Source organism: Boleophthalmus pectinirostris, unplaced genomic scaffold (genome assembly GCF_026225935.1).
Source record: "Boleophthalmus pectinirostris isolate CB_2022bp ecotype Guang Dong unplaced genomic scaffold, ASM2622593v1 HiC_scaffold_223, whole genome shotgun sequence".
NCBI lineage: Eukaryota > Metazoa > Chordata > Actinopteri > Gobiiformes > Gobiidae > Boleophthalmus > Boleophthalmus pectinirostris.
Window position 1 is genome coordinate 8628 of NW_026571196.1, and position 16373 is coordinate 25000.

Sequence of the window (16373 nt, forward strand, 5' to 3'; positions counted from 1 at the left end):
TGACTAAATAATTAATATAAAAATCATAAAGATTTTTGATTTTATTTTATTTTTGATTGCAATGCTACAAGTATGTCTTTCTGTGAAGGAATAACCATAAGTTGAAGATTTATAAAGAATAATAATTTGAATACAAGATTTATAGTAGCATCTAAATAAAGTATTATTTTAGCCAGTAAGGCTCAGGTAATCACTAAAAAATACAAATGGATATCTAAAGTCAATTCTATGAGGATGAGATGTTTTTCATATCTATATATAAGTAATTAAGTATATTGAAATGGGGAGAGGGACTGCCACGGTCAAAGCAATCCCCAAACCCAGCTAAAGTTAGTTCCCACTTTGAGACAGCGCTGACTGTTTTTCTATAAAGTTTCTTCTGCCACCATTACCTTCTGGCTCCAAAGCGTAGCCCCACCTTTTCCCGTAACCAGACCGCCTTTTCTTTTCTGCTATTGGCTATTAAAACGTCAATCAACGTGGACGACAGCGTAAGACCCTGTCAGTAACATCAGAAAGCACTTTCTAATTGGTTAAAACCACGAAATCAACTTTTTGTATCCACGAAAAATTGCTGCTGGCGAGCTGCGGTGGCTAACAACAGGCCAGAAGCAAAGTAAGTGTGTAACAACGAGGTTATTATATATTTCAACATGACAATGGGAATGGAATAACGATCAAAGTCTATACAAGCACAAAAATAGGATTGTGGATGCAATAGCATTTCCAAATAACAAACAGCACGATCGCTTACATGTATTTGGTTAGCGGACAGACACTCCAGAGCAAAGCGAGTCCCGAATGAAGCGTTGCACAGCTACAGTAGTTTTGACAATGGTGAAGACAAGCTTGATTCAAAGCGAAAAAATCTTAAAAGTAGCGCTCACAACACTGCACCATGGCCTGTGTACATACCCTTCCAACATGTGGAGAATTTAAAAGGTTATAAAGTGTTTACAAACTTACCCTTGCACCCCTCGCTCGGCTCCCCTCTCCGCTGCTCTCTCCTGGAATTCGACACTCCCCTCTTCAACGTCCAATCATCGCGAGACTTCAAACACCACGAGAGTTGCAGATATATATTTTTATTGTAGTAACTGTAATATTGCTTCTATTGTTTCTATTGTAATATGACACTCCATTATTACACTTCATCTGTCTTCATGGAGAAGTCAAAGTTTTGCATCTATCTTCCATTACTGCAAAACACCATACCATGCATTTTTTCTGTGTATCCCCAGGCAGTAAAGAGGTTGCCTCTTCACAGATATGACCTGTAACGTGCCTGCAATAGCCATTTTGTCTCCATATATATATATATATATATATATACATATTTTTTTATTTTTTTTTAAACGTTTGTAATGACATACTTGGGAATATTCTACGCAATAACATCTACATGTTTTTCTGTTTAATGCTCTTTTACATGCACAAAATCATAATGTATTTCAGACTTAAACTTTGTCCTGTGTGGTTTCTGGTTCCTGACAGATTTAAACAAAGCTTGAACCCAGTTAATAAGATCCAAGTCAATAAGTAAAAAAAATACTTTAGTTGTTTGTGACCCAATATATCTCCTTTTAATCTATTGTTAATATGTTTAAGGAAGCTTTATTCATGCCTTTGTTTCCTTCCTGAAAACTAACCCAATTCTTTCTCTATGGGAATGTACGTCCTGTGGTTTGTATGAGTATAGAATGGGCCACAAGCCAAAACATATGTTAGATTTACACAAGTGGTGAGAAAACAGGAAATTATCCCAAACTCTCATCAAAAGGTGATTAGATATACCCTGCAAATAAAAGTCATGCATTTACTATGTATAAAACATGACTTAAAGAATTGAATTTGACAAGCCTGGAGAGCCCTCTAGTGTATGTGTCTAGAACCACTTTTACAAAGATGAGTTAGTGTTTATTATCTACCCATAGACTGTATATTATACCACACATAACACACATATATAACACAACTTATGAATTTGACCTAGATCGCACACAATTGCATTTAGGAAAATACTGTAAGCTTTGAAGACCCAATGAAGAATACCATTTGATAGAAATGTGTTTACTTTTATTAACAACATAAAGCACTATTTTTTTTATTTATTTTTTTTAACAAGACATGAACTAGAAGGCCATTTTACACAAACTATTACATAAAAGTGTTCTGTATTAGACCAATGCCATAACAAACATAACAAAACACTTTTCTAGCTTATTTAATCATCTTTAGGGACACAACAGAATTCATGCTGTTAATGTAGCCAAACATAAAATTACATTTTTTTTTTTTACATAAAAATCTGTCATAACCTCAGTTCTTGGCAACTGCACCTTAAAATAAAATAAAATCCTTTAATATAATCACAACCTTTTTTCAGTTTTTACATTGTGTTGAACTGGATGAACAAAGCTCTTAATAAAATAAAATAAAATAATGAGGTTGAATGCGCACCCTGAATTGAAAACCTGATTGAAGTGGTAAAACAACCAAAAATGTTCAATAATAATTGCAAAGCTAATTCTGTTCCTTGAGGCTGTGTAAATTCATGTAAATAGATGTAAATATTTTCCAGTAGCAGCAAGTAAATGGCCAGCCAATTTCACTCAAGGCTTTGTTTGCATCAAGTATTGCAATATTTGTACTAAAATCAGACAGTCTGAGCTACACTAATAACTGTAATAAATTCAAAATGATGTGTAATGTAAAAATAATGTAATGTAGTAAAAATATGAAAACAAGCCTTTGATCGTGTATAAATGTTACATTTAAAGAAAGGCAAACAAACAAAAGCCAGAGCCAGGAGTCAGTATTTTTGCAAATGCAGTGTGTGCACCATGTTTTCATGATCTTCTAATGTGCGTGATCAGTCTCTCAGCAGTAGATAGTCTTTGATAGTCTCGGGTAAAGGCAGTTCTTTCACTGCAGCAGGGAGGAACTGTACCCCGAGGCTCTGGCGCACAGCACATCGAGCCAGAGACCGTAGAGAGGGCGCCTGGGCTACCATGCTGCTCAGCCTAGCTAGTAGTTGAGGGTCTTTACTCAGCTCCCGGGGGAGGGTCCCGTCAGCGCGCCGGATCTCGAAGCGCCCTGCTGCACGGCAAAGCAGCTCCAGACACTCCTCCTCCTGTTCAGTGCCCAGGCCTCGGGCCAATAGGGCCACCAGCCTGGAGATGGGAGTTTGCCCCTTCAGGTTGGTCACATGCACCTGAGCGCCGTACTCCAGCAGCACTTTGACACTCTCCAGGTTGCCCTTCATGGCAGCCCAACTCAGAGGCGTGTCGTTGTTGTAGTCACGGGCGTTAGGACAGGCCCCACTCTCCAGCAGAGCACGCACACACTCTGGGTTGTCTTTGAAGGCAGCCCAGTGGAGAGGGGTGTCCTTGTTCCCATCCAGAGCATTTGGCAGGGCCCCATACTCCAGCAGCAGCTCCACACAGCTCTCATCCTTCTCTGCTGCATAGTGCAGAGCTGTGCGGTTGTACCCATCCAACGCATTCACCTGAGGAGGACACAATTAATTAGCACCACCTGTCCAACTTGAGTTGTCAGCTTGTCACTGCCTTAAGAAAAAATTTTATTGTAAAATAGATCACCTCTTCAATAACTGGCCTCAAAGATGTCTACATTGCCTTGTCTATGATAGAAAAGATAGCATTATCTATGATAGAAAGCTAGATCCTTACCTCAGCTCCTTTCTCCAAGAGCAGCTCTACACAGTCAGCGTCCGCCACCATGCAGGCACAGTGCAGAGGTTTTAGAGTGCCATGCATGCGGTTTACATCAGCTCCCTTTAAAAAGAAATCCTTGTTCTATTAATAAATGTTACAGAAAATTAATACATATTTACATAAGCTACAGAACAGTAATAAATATTACACACTCACAATATTACACATTCCACAAACATTTGGGATTAGAAAAACACTGTCCCAGATTAGTGATTCCTAACCTGGGATCCCAGGGGCATCAAATAGTGGGTATCCACTAGACAGTTTGAATAGTAATTAAGAGATGACATGTTGCTTGGATGATATTTATATCTGATTACGTTCTTCCATAACTGAATACAATTTTCATTTTCTTTAGACAGTAATTAGTCAAGTAGGAGAAAGGTGTTTGGGTTTCCAAACTACCTACTAGGAAAATAGGGGTTGCTGTGCTTGATCACACTAAGATAAGTTGATAAAACTATGAGCCTACCTTTCGAATGAGGTCTTCTACATTGTCATGTGGGAAAGAGCGAATGGCTGCGATGGTTCGGATCAACCGCTCAGACAAAGAGTATTTACTCTGAATACTTTGCATGATGTACCACATAGTAGAGCTCATGTGTAACAGAGGAGCATGGCACCCAGGCAGGGGTGGCACTACAGCGCTCTAAGGAAATAGAAATAGAAAACAATACAATTAGCTAAATACTGTTTTAATCACTGAAATGCCAAAAGTTCAGAATGATATATTAAATCATAACCAAACCATAATTTGCCCAGTGTTTCACAGCTAGGGGATACATGAACGATTTCAGAAAGTAGCAGTATTTGAATAAATCAAATGTGTTTTGGATTATTTAGACATCAGTACCATTAAAACTAGAAATAAGTAATAATTGCACTCGACATTTACCTGCCACATTTACCTCCACATTTACCTGCCTTTTAACCAAATTAGGGGTACTCAGAGTACGATAAAAAGTTTAGGTGATATTGTTTTCACCTATGATTTGTATGGTAACATCAGAGTAAGTAGCCCATACATAGTATGCAGTATCATATGCAAAACAATAACAATGAACAAAAAAAAGACTCGGTGCCATCTGTGATCGCATTCTAAATAATCACAAATAAATATAGTTATAATTAAATGCACAGCGACGAGATGGTTCACTTTAGCAGCTTAAAGCAAAGGCGGAGGTAAATATGCTTACAGGCTGCTTTTCATCAAGGAGGCTAGCTTGTTAGCATATGAGCTCATATCGAGAAGCGAAGAACAATCGACTCCCACAAAAGCAAAACCGACATGTCAAGTGTTTGAAGGACTGGGAAGCACGTCTCAATGTGTTTGCCGCAATATGCATGGGCAAATAGCAAGTGTTATAAAGATTTCATACCGTTTTTGGTCCACGATTTTAGATGTGACAGGTACTGTCTGCTGCTAACGTTACTCGCTTGACATAAACACTCATCACGTCACGCACAGACCACGCCCATGTCTTTTTTTTTTTTTTTTTTCGCTCTGTGGGCGTTTATTTTCAGCGAAATGGACTAAGAAGTGTATTTCAGTTTAAAGTTAATGCTACATTATGCATTTCCCCGCATTAATAATATAAGGAATATTTATATTTAATCACACTAAAACTAGGTGTAAGACCTTTCCCAAAATAGAAAGTATGGCCAACATGCCACAGATGCCTTCAGTCCTGCCCATGTGAAGACTATCGCGAGGCACTCAACAAATGGTTTCTCCAGTGACATGTGAAGAGCCCCAAAGAAGTCTTTACAACTCAACTGTGCCTTTTCTAGATAATAAATGTGATTAATATCAATCTCCCTGTAGTAAAATGGGGCAAGTCATGTAGAAGCCTAAATCAAAGCATTTTGTCTGCCAAGGTCTGCCACCTGCATGTCCTAATTCTTCTTTAACCATAACGTGGAACATTCCTGGCAATCTCCATGGAAACAGGCAAACTACCAGTACAAGTTACTAGTTGAGGAAACACAAATGTACATGTGTAATACTTGGAATGTTCAATAGAATGGCATTAACATCCCCATGCAGACAAGAGAAGTCATATTTTAACACCTGATAATGATAGGCCTACCTACAACAGAATTTTTGTAATTTGTTACTTTTCACCACAGACAAAATACATTTCAATCAGAAAAAAAGAACATGACACAGAAAAGCCAAATCAAAATAATTTATTTTTGGTGACATTTCATACAGTTCTCGGATTGTGTCTCAAACACTGTTGATCCATTACTATATATTTATTTTTGCCACTCCAACCCCAAATTCAAAGAAAATAACCCAAACATGGAGGGGAAAAGTAATTCCTGTACTATATTTGCAAGCCTGTCGTCATTAACCATTGTTCTAATATGATTTCACATTACTCATGAGTAAGTTTCTTTTAAAACAAGTTAGTGCATTTAATTAGACTAGACCACTAGCTGGCAGCTGCTCATACTCATTAATGAAAAATAAGAGGCCAGTGATTCATACTCCTTACTGCATTTCTACACCCAAGTTCAATGCATCAAGTATATTTGCAGCTTAAATGTCAAACAGTATCATATGCGTGGATTTTATTTAGCCAATGCGATTTCACACAACTTTGGGGAAACCAGCCTACCAAGATTGGGAGAAAAGCGTTGCGCATCAGAATTAATAAATAAAATTAAAAAGCAATACATACATCGCGTCAAACTTCTAAGTCAATCGGTTTTCAAAATAAAGAAATTAAAAACAGCAAATTCACCCTAAAAAGCACAAGAATCTGGCGGATGCCTCCCTCTGCAAATTCAGCACTAGTACAATTACATTCTTCCATACACCTCTAAAGTGAATGGTTATTATATAGCAAAGGCAACTACACCTCTACAGTTTCTTCAAATCCAGTTTCACTGGGCTAAAAAGTCTCAAAGACTACACTTGCTTTGTAGTCTGTGTCCAAAATAATAAAATCAAAACCTATCACACTATGATAGCAGGCAGGTGGCACATAGCACGTGAAAATGATTTCCAAATTGCTTTATACCCATTACATTTCTGCCCTTTATAATGTAGCCATCACTCTTAGTTATCAGCACACATCAGCCTATTGTCTTTGACACTATACCTTTGATGAGACTTCACAGATATTAGCATAACCTGAATATCCTGTGTCAATGAAGAGCCAAATCTCACAGAACAGTCACATCTTACAATTAACCTATATTTCACTTAGGAAACATTGTCCTACCACCCAAACAAACATGTAAACAGAGAACCTGACCAATTAACAAGACAATGCTCTGAATTCAGAGAGGGTAGACAGAAACTGAACATGAAAACTTGGACCAGGCCGAGCAAGTTCACTTGGCTGACGGGCCAGCAAGTACCCCAAAAGTGGATTCATCAGACTGTGGCATAAAAATGATATTAAGCCAAATCATGAACCAGGATTAAATACCACCAATCATCACATGTCATTAATATTCATAAGAATACCATAGTGTCCAGGCTCACGACAGTCTATGAATTTCTGATGTAAAAATCAAAAATGATCCATATCATTGCAGTGCAAAAGCCCACTGTGGCATTTCAATCAGTTTGCTTAACAGACATCAGCCAACCCTTGAGTTCAGTCATACTTGCAAATCTAAGCACACAAGAAAAAAAGAAAACTGATGTCTCTTTGCGTGTTAGTGATTTCTTTGTATTATGTACATGGCATATATGCATGTTCTTTTCTTCTTAGTGCATATGTTTGTTGCAAACCAACATCTATTCTTTTAAAATCAATGGTAGAGGGCCACCTATACGTGGCCCAGGATCCCACCTCATCACAGCAGAGCATAAATGATATAATCTCCAGTTTTCAAAATCCCACTTAAATTGTTTTAAGTATAGCAGGAGAAATTGGTTTCCTTTTCAAATCTTTAAGTCCTTCAAATGTCATTCAGCCCATTAGTCCTGGATGTCCCAAACTCCATCTTAAGTGTTTCTTTGGACAAGTTCCAGGTGGAAGGTGGCTACCATGTTGTTGCTTTTATGTTATTCATTTTTATATATTTATATATATCCATGTATATATTCATACATCTTTTTTGTATTCAGCTCAAGTCTTTACTTTGGCGATACTGGGGGGATATTCTGCTCTTTGCCAGTGTGCCTGTAGTTTCCCTGCGGGGAGCTGCGTCGAGCTTGAGGGGCACGCCTCTGATCCCTAAACTTGAGCCCCCCGGATCCTCTGGGACCGTTGCTGCGGTAGTGGCCCTGTGAGTCCCGGTCCCGGGTTGAACGGGTCTCCTTGCACTCCCAGCCACCCTCCCTGTCATGGCCTTTCTCCTGTTTGTCTGCAGAGCCACTGTTGGAGCCCTCCTCAGATTTGTTGACCCGCAGCTCACGTAGAGGCTGCCCTGTGGATGAGCCAGAGGGGGCTGGAGCAGAGGCAGGAGGAGGGTCCTTAGGGGGGCGCTGACAAACTTCAGCATAACTTAGCTTGCGGGGCTCCTGTAATAAAGAGAAGACAAACATGTTTTTTTCCAAAACCCATTCTCCAGAGTAAACCTATATCAGAGGGTCACCCTCAGATCTCATAATCTTGACGCTCATCGGGAAGAAGTAAACCTTCTAGACTTTGGCTCATAGACAGAAATAAAAAAAAGTACAGAACATAAAAAAGAATCAAGAAGAGCCAAAGTCTATCGGTCTATTTCTGGTAGACCTCTATGCGCTGTAGATCACATCATCAGGAGCCTGTACAGAATAATTGTGGTATCAGTACCAGCCTCACCTGTGTAGGTGTGGGAATAGTGGCTGTAGCAGTGGCCGGCGCCTTCTGTGCTGTGGGGGCAGACACTACGGAGGGCTGGGGCCTGGCAGGCACTGACTGTGTGGAGGCGCTGTTGACTGGGGTGACTGGGGCTCGGGGGATCGCTTTTGGAGGCGGGATCTCAACTCTTTCAACCTTCTTCTCTTGACGAGGGGCACTGAGAGACACACTCAGTTATTTTGGGAGATTGCAAAAATATGAATATGTTGTTTAAGCCTTACCCAGAAGCTATGGATCCAAGTGGTTGTGTCAAAGGTTTTGCAGTAATGAAGCTTGGATTCGAAACAGTCCGAGTCTCCTCTGCGACTGTGGGTTGGGCTAAACTTGTACTCACAGTGGTTTCTTTAATGACCTGTTCAGTCTAAAAATGAAGAACCATTAAACCATTTGCACAAACGTACAAACAAATCTAATTTTAGCCTCTTACCTTATCCCTGTATAAACCGCGTACAACATCTGCCATGCGATTTTCAAGCACAGGTTCCCCCTGCGTGCTTACCACACAACCAGGCAGAGGGGGGAAGTTAGAGGCAGCCAAGTCAAACTTGGGTGGTGAAACCTTAACCTCTGCTAATGGCACAGGTCTCTGCTAAATACACAAACCAGTTGACATAACTACTCAAACTTTGATTACATTTGACAAGTTCTTATTTACCGCAGTTCGCTCATCATCTCTTTCTTCTCCGTGTTCCTCTGTAGGTGTTCCCACGTCTGAAATGAAATGCCAAAGTTTTAAAGTTGATTGTTTCATCGAATTTGTGCAAGTTGGTGCAGGTTTGAAACTGCTTACCTCCCACGTCCAGCAATGCTGCCATCTTCACTGGGGTCCAGGGAGGAAGAGGACGAGGAGAGTGAGAATGCTGCGCTCAGGTCAGTGGGTGTGGGGATGGGTGTGGAGTTGGCGGCTGACACAGGGGTCTGGGACTGTGGGCTGCGCAGTCCAGTGAGAGACTCCAGAGGGACAGGTGTAACGGAGGGTGTTACATCGTTGGGTCTCATCTGGGGCTTCACGTGGTTTCTGCAGCAAATTCAGATCATTTTTAAATATTTTATAACCTTTAATCATCAGTGTTTTCTCCAACCATGATAGCATTGAATATGCCGAATTTAGCCATCAAAAACCTTATCCTTAAAGACAACATGCAGTGTCTTTTATCTGAGTGAAAAACATGCATATTATGACAAACATAGTAAAAGCAGAATCAAGACTGGTAGGTACAGTGGGTCAGAGTGTAAAAGTTTAACAATGCCATGTGTGCAGTGTTTAACTTTGAGTTTGCAATTAGCTACAATGTAACATATTTGTCTTGATCTGTTGTGTATCTGTTGTTGTGCAGGTCACTGCCTTGTTGAATTCCATATTGAACCAACTTTGGCAGTAGCATTAAGTGAACTTAATGGGAATACAGAAAATACAGTCAACAGTAGTTATTTTGTCAAATATTGACCCTCAGATCTCATAATCTGAACGCTCATTGGGATGGGCGTAAGGTCTATGACATTGGAAGAGAGGAGAGAGAAGAAACAAAAAAAAAAAAAGGAGTAGACAAATCAAAGCCAGAGACAGCACGCCCAGCTGCCCTCTTTGCGCATCATGATCTCATCATTAGGCCAGAATTGACAATGTAAACATTGAGAAAAGTTTTCACGACTGTCAGTTTCCCATCAGAGTCCCATACAAAGGGTCGTGGTGTTTGCAGGGATAATTTAAATAAAAGTAAATACAGGATAGTAGCAACAGGATAATGGGTGGTTAGTTTAGATGGAGAAGTTTGTTACATGTGGCAACTGCCAAAGTGGGATACTTGGGAGCCAATGTGGACATAACTGGAAAATAACTGCATTTTACAAAGCAGCTTCTGCCATTAAGTAGGCTACATTTAACCAATGGCAAGACCAATCCAGGATGACCATTAGCTGCAAAAAAAACATACATGTGCAAACTTGCAGAATGGATTTAGTATTTTAGCCGCAGCCGCATGATAACATGAGTAGAAGGATGAGGCTTATTATAGCAGTGCTTAGATTTGTACCTGAAAGCATTTATTACATTCTTTCTTGAATAGAGGGGGACACTGTGGGGACAGTAAGAAAACTGGGAGTGAAACAATTCCCTGCAGTTTAATCAAGATAATTATTGGATATAAAATTCTAAAAGTAGTGACATGAAAAATTAAACATGCAAAAGATGACAAGCAAAAATTATATCTCACAATCTGTTTTAACACTTAAAGCATACAAACATGATAGTGACCTACCGATTTCTGTTGAAAGGGCGTGTGATGAGGGAGCTGGAACTGGTTTTGTAATGGCCTCCTGAACCAAACCCATTTACAAAGGTGCTGTTGGGAAAAGGTGCCTGTAACAAAGAAACCAAGTAATTCAAACTGTATAATTGCATGAAAATAATGTCATGACTTAGGATACAAGTGCTGGTGGTGTGGTGAATTAAAAAGTAATAACCTCAGATCTCATAATGTAAACGCTCATTGGGATGAGAGTAAAGTCTCAGGCTTTGGAAAACAGAAGAAACAAAGCATGAGAAGACAGGCCAAAGCCTGTGACTCTACCCCTCCAACGCCCCTCTATGCGCGTTATGATCTCATCATCAGGACAGACTTCTGCTACAACCACTTTGAATCAGTTCTTGCAATCTTGAGCATCAGTCTCAAAGGCTATGGGAAAACTACAGAAAACTGATCAATAGAATTACATTCATCTATGTATAGTTCTCATACATTAAGTTATGCAATTATTTCAGATATTATAAGTATCGTGTTAGCTAGGGTGACCATATTTCCGTTTGTGAAAACCCGGACACCTTGGGGGGAGGGGGGTGTCATTTTGCATGCTTTTTTTTTTTGGGTCAGGACTAATCCAGGTCTAAACCAGGACTGATCTTGGACTTAAGAGAGACAACGCCGAGCAGTATGTCCGCAAAGCACGATCGGGCAATTGCCGTGTTTACCTCCGTGAGGTGCGGAGCTGAGCCAGTTCTTTCTCCTGCGTCACCTCCGAGCCTGTCCTGATGGTGAGTCCTGTTTCAGTCCTGGTTTAGTCCTGTTTTAGTCCTAGTTCAGTCGTGGATTAATCCTCCTCTTCAGTCCTGGAATCAGTCCTGGGTTAGTCCTGGTTTAGTCTTGATTCAGTCCATGGCGTAGGCAGCGCAAAAGTTTGATATAATCTCTGGTTAACGGGCAAGTGCTGTCCTGTAATGCGCGGTTGCGGTGTTGTACTGGGGGTCTCCAAAAATGGACACGTGCGGGACTCTGCGCTGTAGGCTCTATTACGGAATAAATTAATCTTCAGTTCGTTACATAAAGGAGGAGGAAAATAACATGACAGCAGCAGTAAGTTTTAAGAAGGAAGTAAAAAGGGTTGCACCTGTCTTGTCTGAGAAAAGTGTATCAAGTTTGTGCTGAGGGGTTTTGCAGCCTTAAAACAGATAGAATAATTATAAAATATAAAGTTGATACTTCACGGATTTCACCTATCGCGGGGTATTTTTAGAATGTAACCTCCGCGATAAATGAGGGACCACTGCTCTCTCACCTCCAACCTGTGCACATGGTCTCCCACTTGTCCCGACTGGGACGGAAAACGGAGAATTTCTTGTACAAGTCATTGTTAAATGTGCATTTGTGCTTCAGCATGTTGCAGACTGACCGACTGTGTCTCGCTCCTTCTGAGTCACAGACGCTACGAGAGACGCTCATGAACCGTACTGAAAACCCGGACATTTGCATCACTTTATTAAAAAAAACCCGGACGCCCCGGACAGGACATGTCTGGGGAAAAACGGACGTTTGGTCACCCTAGTGTTAGCACCATAGCACCAGGAGCGGTAGGGTATTATACAAATTTCCTTACCAAAGGAGTTTCAAAGTAAGGTGTGGGTGACGCCGTCCAAGTGGGTGGTACAATGCCATATGCCACTGGGTACTGCTGCTGAGGATAGACGTGCTGCATGTAGAGTGGAGTGTTGAATTGAGATTGGCTCTGCGGCTGCTGGGCGTACAGGCTGTTGTCTACGCTACGGTAGCCATTCTTTGCAAAGAAGGTGTTAATGGCCTTTATCCTGGCCTGGAGAAAAAAAATGATCAAAAAAAAGAAAAGATAGGCAACATGTTAATTTAGCTTCAGATATTATAAAACTTACCATAATGGGTTTTCCCTGAAATGTTTTAACTTCTTCTCTCAAATATTTGTAAGCCTGCAAAAGCAAACATGTTGTTAAAAGAACATTAAAAGGAAATTAATATTTTGGTAGTTTCATTATTTTTACCTGTTGCGCATCAGTGTCTGATTGGAATGTTATGTACCAGTTATTGTTGTGTGCAAACTCCACACTTATCACCTTTGGACAGTTCTCATTCTTGAACAGAGATTCTACTTCCTGGAGATCATTTCAAAATTCAGTCTATTACAATCTCACCCATTTTACCTTTTAAACACTGACATTAACTTTTTTTTTTTTTACCTCTACAGGTGTAGTTTCAGGAACCTCTCTTAGAATGATAATGCATCTTTTGTGATTGGGCCGCACTTTTTCCCCCTTGTCATCGACTTGTACCATTGGGGAAGCTAGGGAAACGGTAATGCAAGGCATCATATTTAGATATGAAATGTAACATGAGTCTACCCTAATAACTAAAACACACATTTGCTTACATCTCAAAACATCTAAAATGAGATCCATATCTGTAGTGAGGACCTTGATTCCCTCCATACTGGCAATAGTCCAGATAGGAACAAACTGGTCACTATCCATTTGAGACATCAGGTACAAATCTTTCGACAAGTTTTCTCTGAAACAGTAAAATACAAAATGAAAAGGAATTTCAAGTGCTTAAAAACTATAATTAAAAAGTGTCTTACCGAGAAAAATAAAACTCAAGCTCTTTTTTCAGTGACTCCCGAAGATTCTCTGTTGATAACGGTTCCTCCGTTTTGGAATCTGTTAAAAAAAAAAAATCATTCAAGTTCAGTCTTAAACTGCAATTTAATTTGCGATTTAAAATTAATCTTTTTCCTTCAACAAGGTGGCACAATGTTTACCTTACCATTCAAACTAATGCCAACAAAAACAAGTCAGGGCACAGAAAAGACAAAGCTTGCCTCAACTGTCTTTTAGGTAAACAACCACCCAGTCTTTGTTAAATACAGGATTTGTATAAATCAAACAGCTGTTGCCAAAGGTGCGACTTCACTAAACATTTACATTGCCTCAAAGCATTTGCTGCTTTTGTACTCATATGCATTGGATAATTTGCATATCTTATATCTCTCCATCTTTTCTTAGGTTAGAGATAAATACTGTATCAAAAGGTTTTTATTTTATTCTTTTTGTAAGGGATTTTCCTTCACATAAGAAAGTATTTCTTCCCCAATATAGATATTTTAAACAGACTATAAAGCCTTTCTATCAGCCCTGAACCATGATGTAACACTGGTATGCTGTTAGCATACTAGTTATTGTTAGAGGTGGCATTACACCCAAACTTCTCTGGCTTGTGAAAAAAGTTGTGAAACACACTGAAAATCATTAGAGTGAAGGATTTTTTAAGAAAAGGACAAATAAGTTTGAACCACTGTAAAGTGTTTAGACAATAAAAATCAGCTGCAGTGACTTATTACTACAAAATGGTATATAACCGTTTTGATTAAAGGGGGGAAAAAATAACAGTGATTATGGTGGAGGAAAAATAAATAATGAGAATTATACATGGTATTGCAAGTTCTTCTCTACTGGTTGAGCACCTAAATGTTTCTTAATTCTGTTGTTGTCACATTTTGTATCTAAACACTGGGGAAGAACGTGACTGACCTGGGGTCCCAGTGCTGGGCTCAGCGGGGGAAAGGCCCAGCTCTGGAGTGTCCATTCCATTGACTGCTATCTCAGCTGTTGCCGTGGAGCCACCATCACTGAGCTCTGCAAATCCAACAGTGTACGTCTTACACTCGGCAGAAGTTGGGTCAGAGTAACCTGCCAACAAGGTAAAGTTCATATCTGAGTGTACACACATAGGAGAGGCAGAAACATCTGTAAGAGACCTACCGTCACTTATGTCTGAGGGAGACCAGTGCGGGCTGTTACTGACAGTCTCACTTGGGGCCACAGGCATCTCTTGCCACACCTTGGCATTTGGATTCAGACCAGTGCCTTTAGAGGTGACCTTCAAGGAGCCAATGACAATTTTAGAACAAGTTAGAATCTGAGTGATTTTGCATGTGTAAACTAGGAGCATCAAATGTTCAAAGATGATAAACACTAAATTGACTACTGTTTAATAAAGCATTTTAACTCAATGTACACATTTCATTTTACAAGAAATATACATGTCACTGCCACAGTACCAACACAAACAATGAGCCAGATCAAAGTTTACCTCATTTCACCAATGTCAGGTCAGTGCACAAGGGCTTTCATAAAATGTCAACAAGATTACCCAGGACTCAAAGTTGCTTAGAGGACAACATCGACAACACCAGAAGGTGGAGCAATCATCGATATCACCTGGTGCTGTGTGTAGCCGAGACACACCTGCACACTACTGACATTTAATGACATGTCTACTAGCCAGGGCCAATCTATTAAAGCTCTTGTCAGATTAGTGTGAATTTGATCAGTAAAATTCATGCCATCAAGCAGGTTAGTTACCAGAACTAACTGATTCTCCTGAGCCTGCAAAGACCAGGGCCAAGAATAGCACACATACTCAACATATTCCAACTTAAAGGGCCTGATATGAACCTACAATATGCTAACAGTTTAAAAGGGTATTAATTAGGTTCAATATTGGCCCTTTTAAATTGGTCCCACTTTACCCATCCTCCACTGGCATTGTTATTTGCCACCTGCAATCCATCCGTATGAGAAAAGCACTCGACCTGACAAGAACAGCTGCTAGTTACAATGTGCCTCAAGTCACTTCCCTCTTACAGTTTAACAAGAGTGGATGGGCCCAAATGTTAGGCCACAATGTAGTTCCCAAAAGAATATTTAACACACTGCTGTGCAGCCTGACGCACGGGCACAATGCATGCCAATGTTACAGGCCGTATACAAGCCAAACTCCGGTCAGCTGACTGATTTGCGCTGCACAGGCCAGGTATTTGCGGCGCATGTCACTGCGCTAGCATTAGCCCACAGAGCGATTAGCTAGCACTTTGAGTCAATTGAGTCAACTCGTCCTTTAATCATTAAACGAAGCAATGACCGCATTCATCATGAAAACTCTTCAGAGTTTCGGTTTGTGGTCCCATACTTCGTAGTAAACGCATATACATAACAACTTTGCCGGACTGCTAATGATTACTCAGCAAACTACTTAATGAGCTTCAAGAAGCTAGGCTAAGCGTTAGCTCGGCGTCACCTGAAGGATCTGCAGCGACATTCTTCCTCAAACACAAATGTAACTTGCTTCATCTGAACTGAGTTGAACCGGAGATTACTGTACTTGAAGAATAATGAGGCATGTCAACATGAAGATAAACTCAATTTCAACGTGCACGAGGTTATGTCTAAACAGACGAAGAGAACCCAAATTCTGTCCAAATAAATTGTGATAAAATTAGGCCAGCCTAAGTGGAACTGCAGTTTATGGCTGATTACCATCACCCCTGTCGAAGGGGGCGTTCAATGCTAAGAAGCTAGCTACCACTACAGGCCGCACTCACCATGCCGCCGGAGCCCGCCTCGCTCCGCAGCGGAGCCGCGTCCTTCGCACCGGTCTTCGGTCCCGGGTCAGCCTCCTCCTGCAGCAGCGGCGGCTCTCGGCTCTGCTCTGAACTCATCAGCCGCTCCTGACTCACTTCCACCCCGTCG

At 40.5% G+C, this 16373-nt stretch overlaps 2 protein-coding genes across 3 annotated transcripts; both read right to left on the minus strand.

Annotated features, from left to right (window-relative positions):
* Positions 1-2068: 2068 nt before the first annotated feature.
* Positions 2069-5185, minus strand: asb8 (ankyrin repeat and SOCS box containing 8). 2 transcript variants are annotated; one of them, XM_055158809.1, is made up of 4 exons: positions 5117-5185; positions 4210-4386; positions 3693-3818; positions 2069-3508 (listed from the first exon to the last, which is right to left on the minus strand). In XM_055158809.1, exons 2-4 carry the CDS (start codon positions 4336-4338, stop codon positions 2873-2875), a joined length of 891 nt encoding a protein of 296 aa, XP_055014784.1. In that variant the 5' UTR covers positions 4339-4386; positions 5117-5185; the 3' UTR covers positions 2069-2872. The 2 variants fall into 2 exon arrangements, with proteins under 2 accessions (XP_055014784.1, XP_020785595.1); XM_020929936.2 differs by having other exon boundaries at positions 2070-3508; positions 3693-3797.
* A 726-nt stretch (positions 5186-5911) lies between these two features.
* Positions 5912-16367, minus strand: LOC110164607 (la-related protein 4-like). Its single transcript, XM_020929680.2, is given in 18 exon segments — positions 5912-8223; positions 8507-8702; positions 8767-8906; positions 8973-9131; positions 9201-9221; positions 9223-9256; positions 9336-9563; positions 10579-10620; positions 10804-10904; positions 12416-12628; positions 12705-12758; positions 12831-12941; positions 13026-13129; positions 13217-13353; positions 13424-13502; positions 14373-14531; positions 14604-14721; positions 16226-16367. Coding segments are annotated over 18 exon segments (2400 nt in total). The 5' UTR covers positions 16343-16367; the 3' UTR covers positions 5912-7836.
* Between the last annotated feature and the right edge of the window lie 6 nt (positions 16368-16373).

What these genes read in the sequence shown, in the direction of transcription:
- asb8 (XM_055158809.1), bottom strand. Translation starts at nt 4,338, where the DNA reads ATGAGCTCTACTATGTGGTACATCATGCAAAGTATTCAGAGTAAATAC. An exon ending in TAGAAGACCTCATTCGAAAG is followed by an intron (nt 3,819 to 4,209) that starts GTAGGCTCATAG and finishes ATTTATTAATAG; the next exon opens with AACAAGGATTTCTTTTTAAA. An exon ending in TCTTGGAGAAAGGAGCTGAG is followed by an intron (nt 3,509 to 3,692) that starts GTAAGGATCTAG and finishes TGTCCTCCTCAG; the next exon opens with GTGAATGCGTTGGATGGGTA.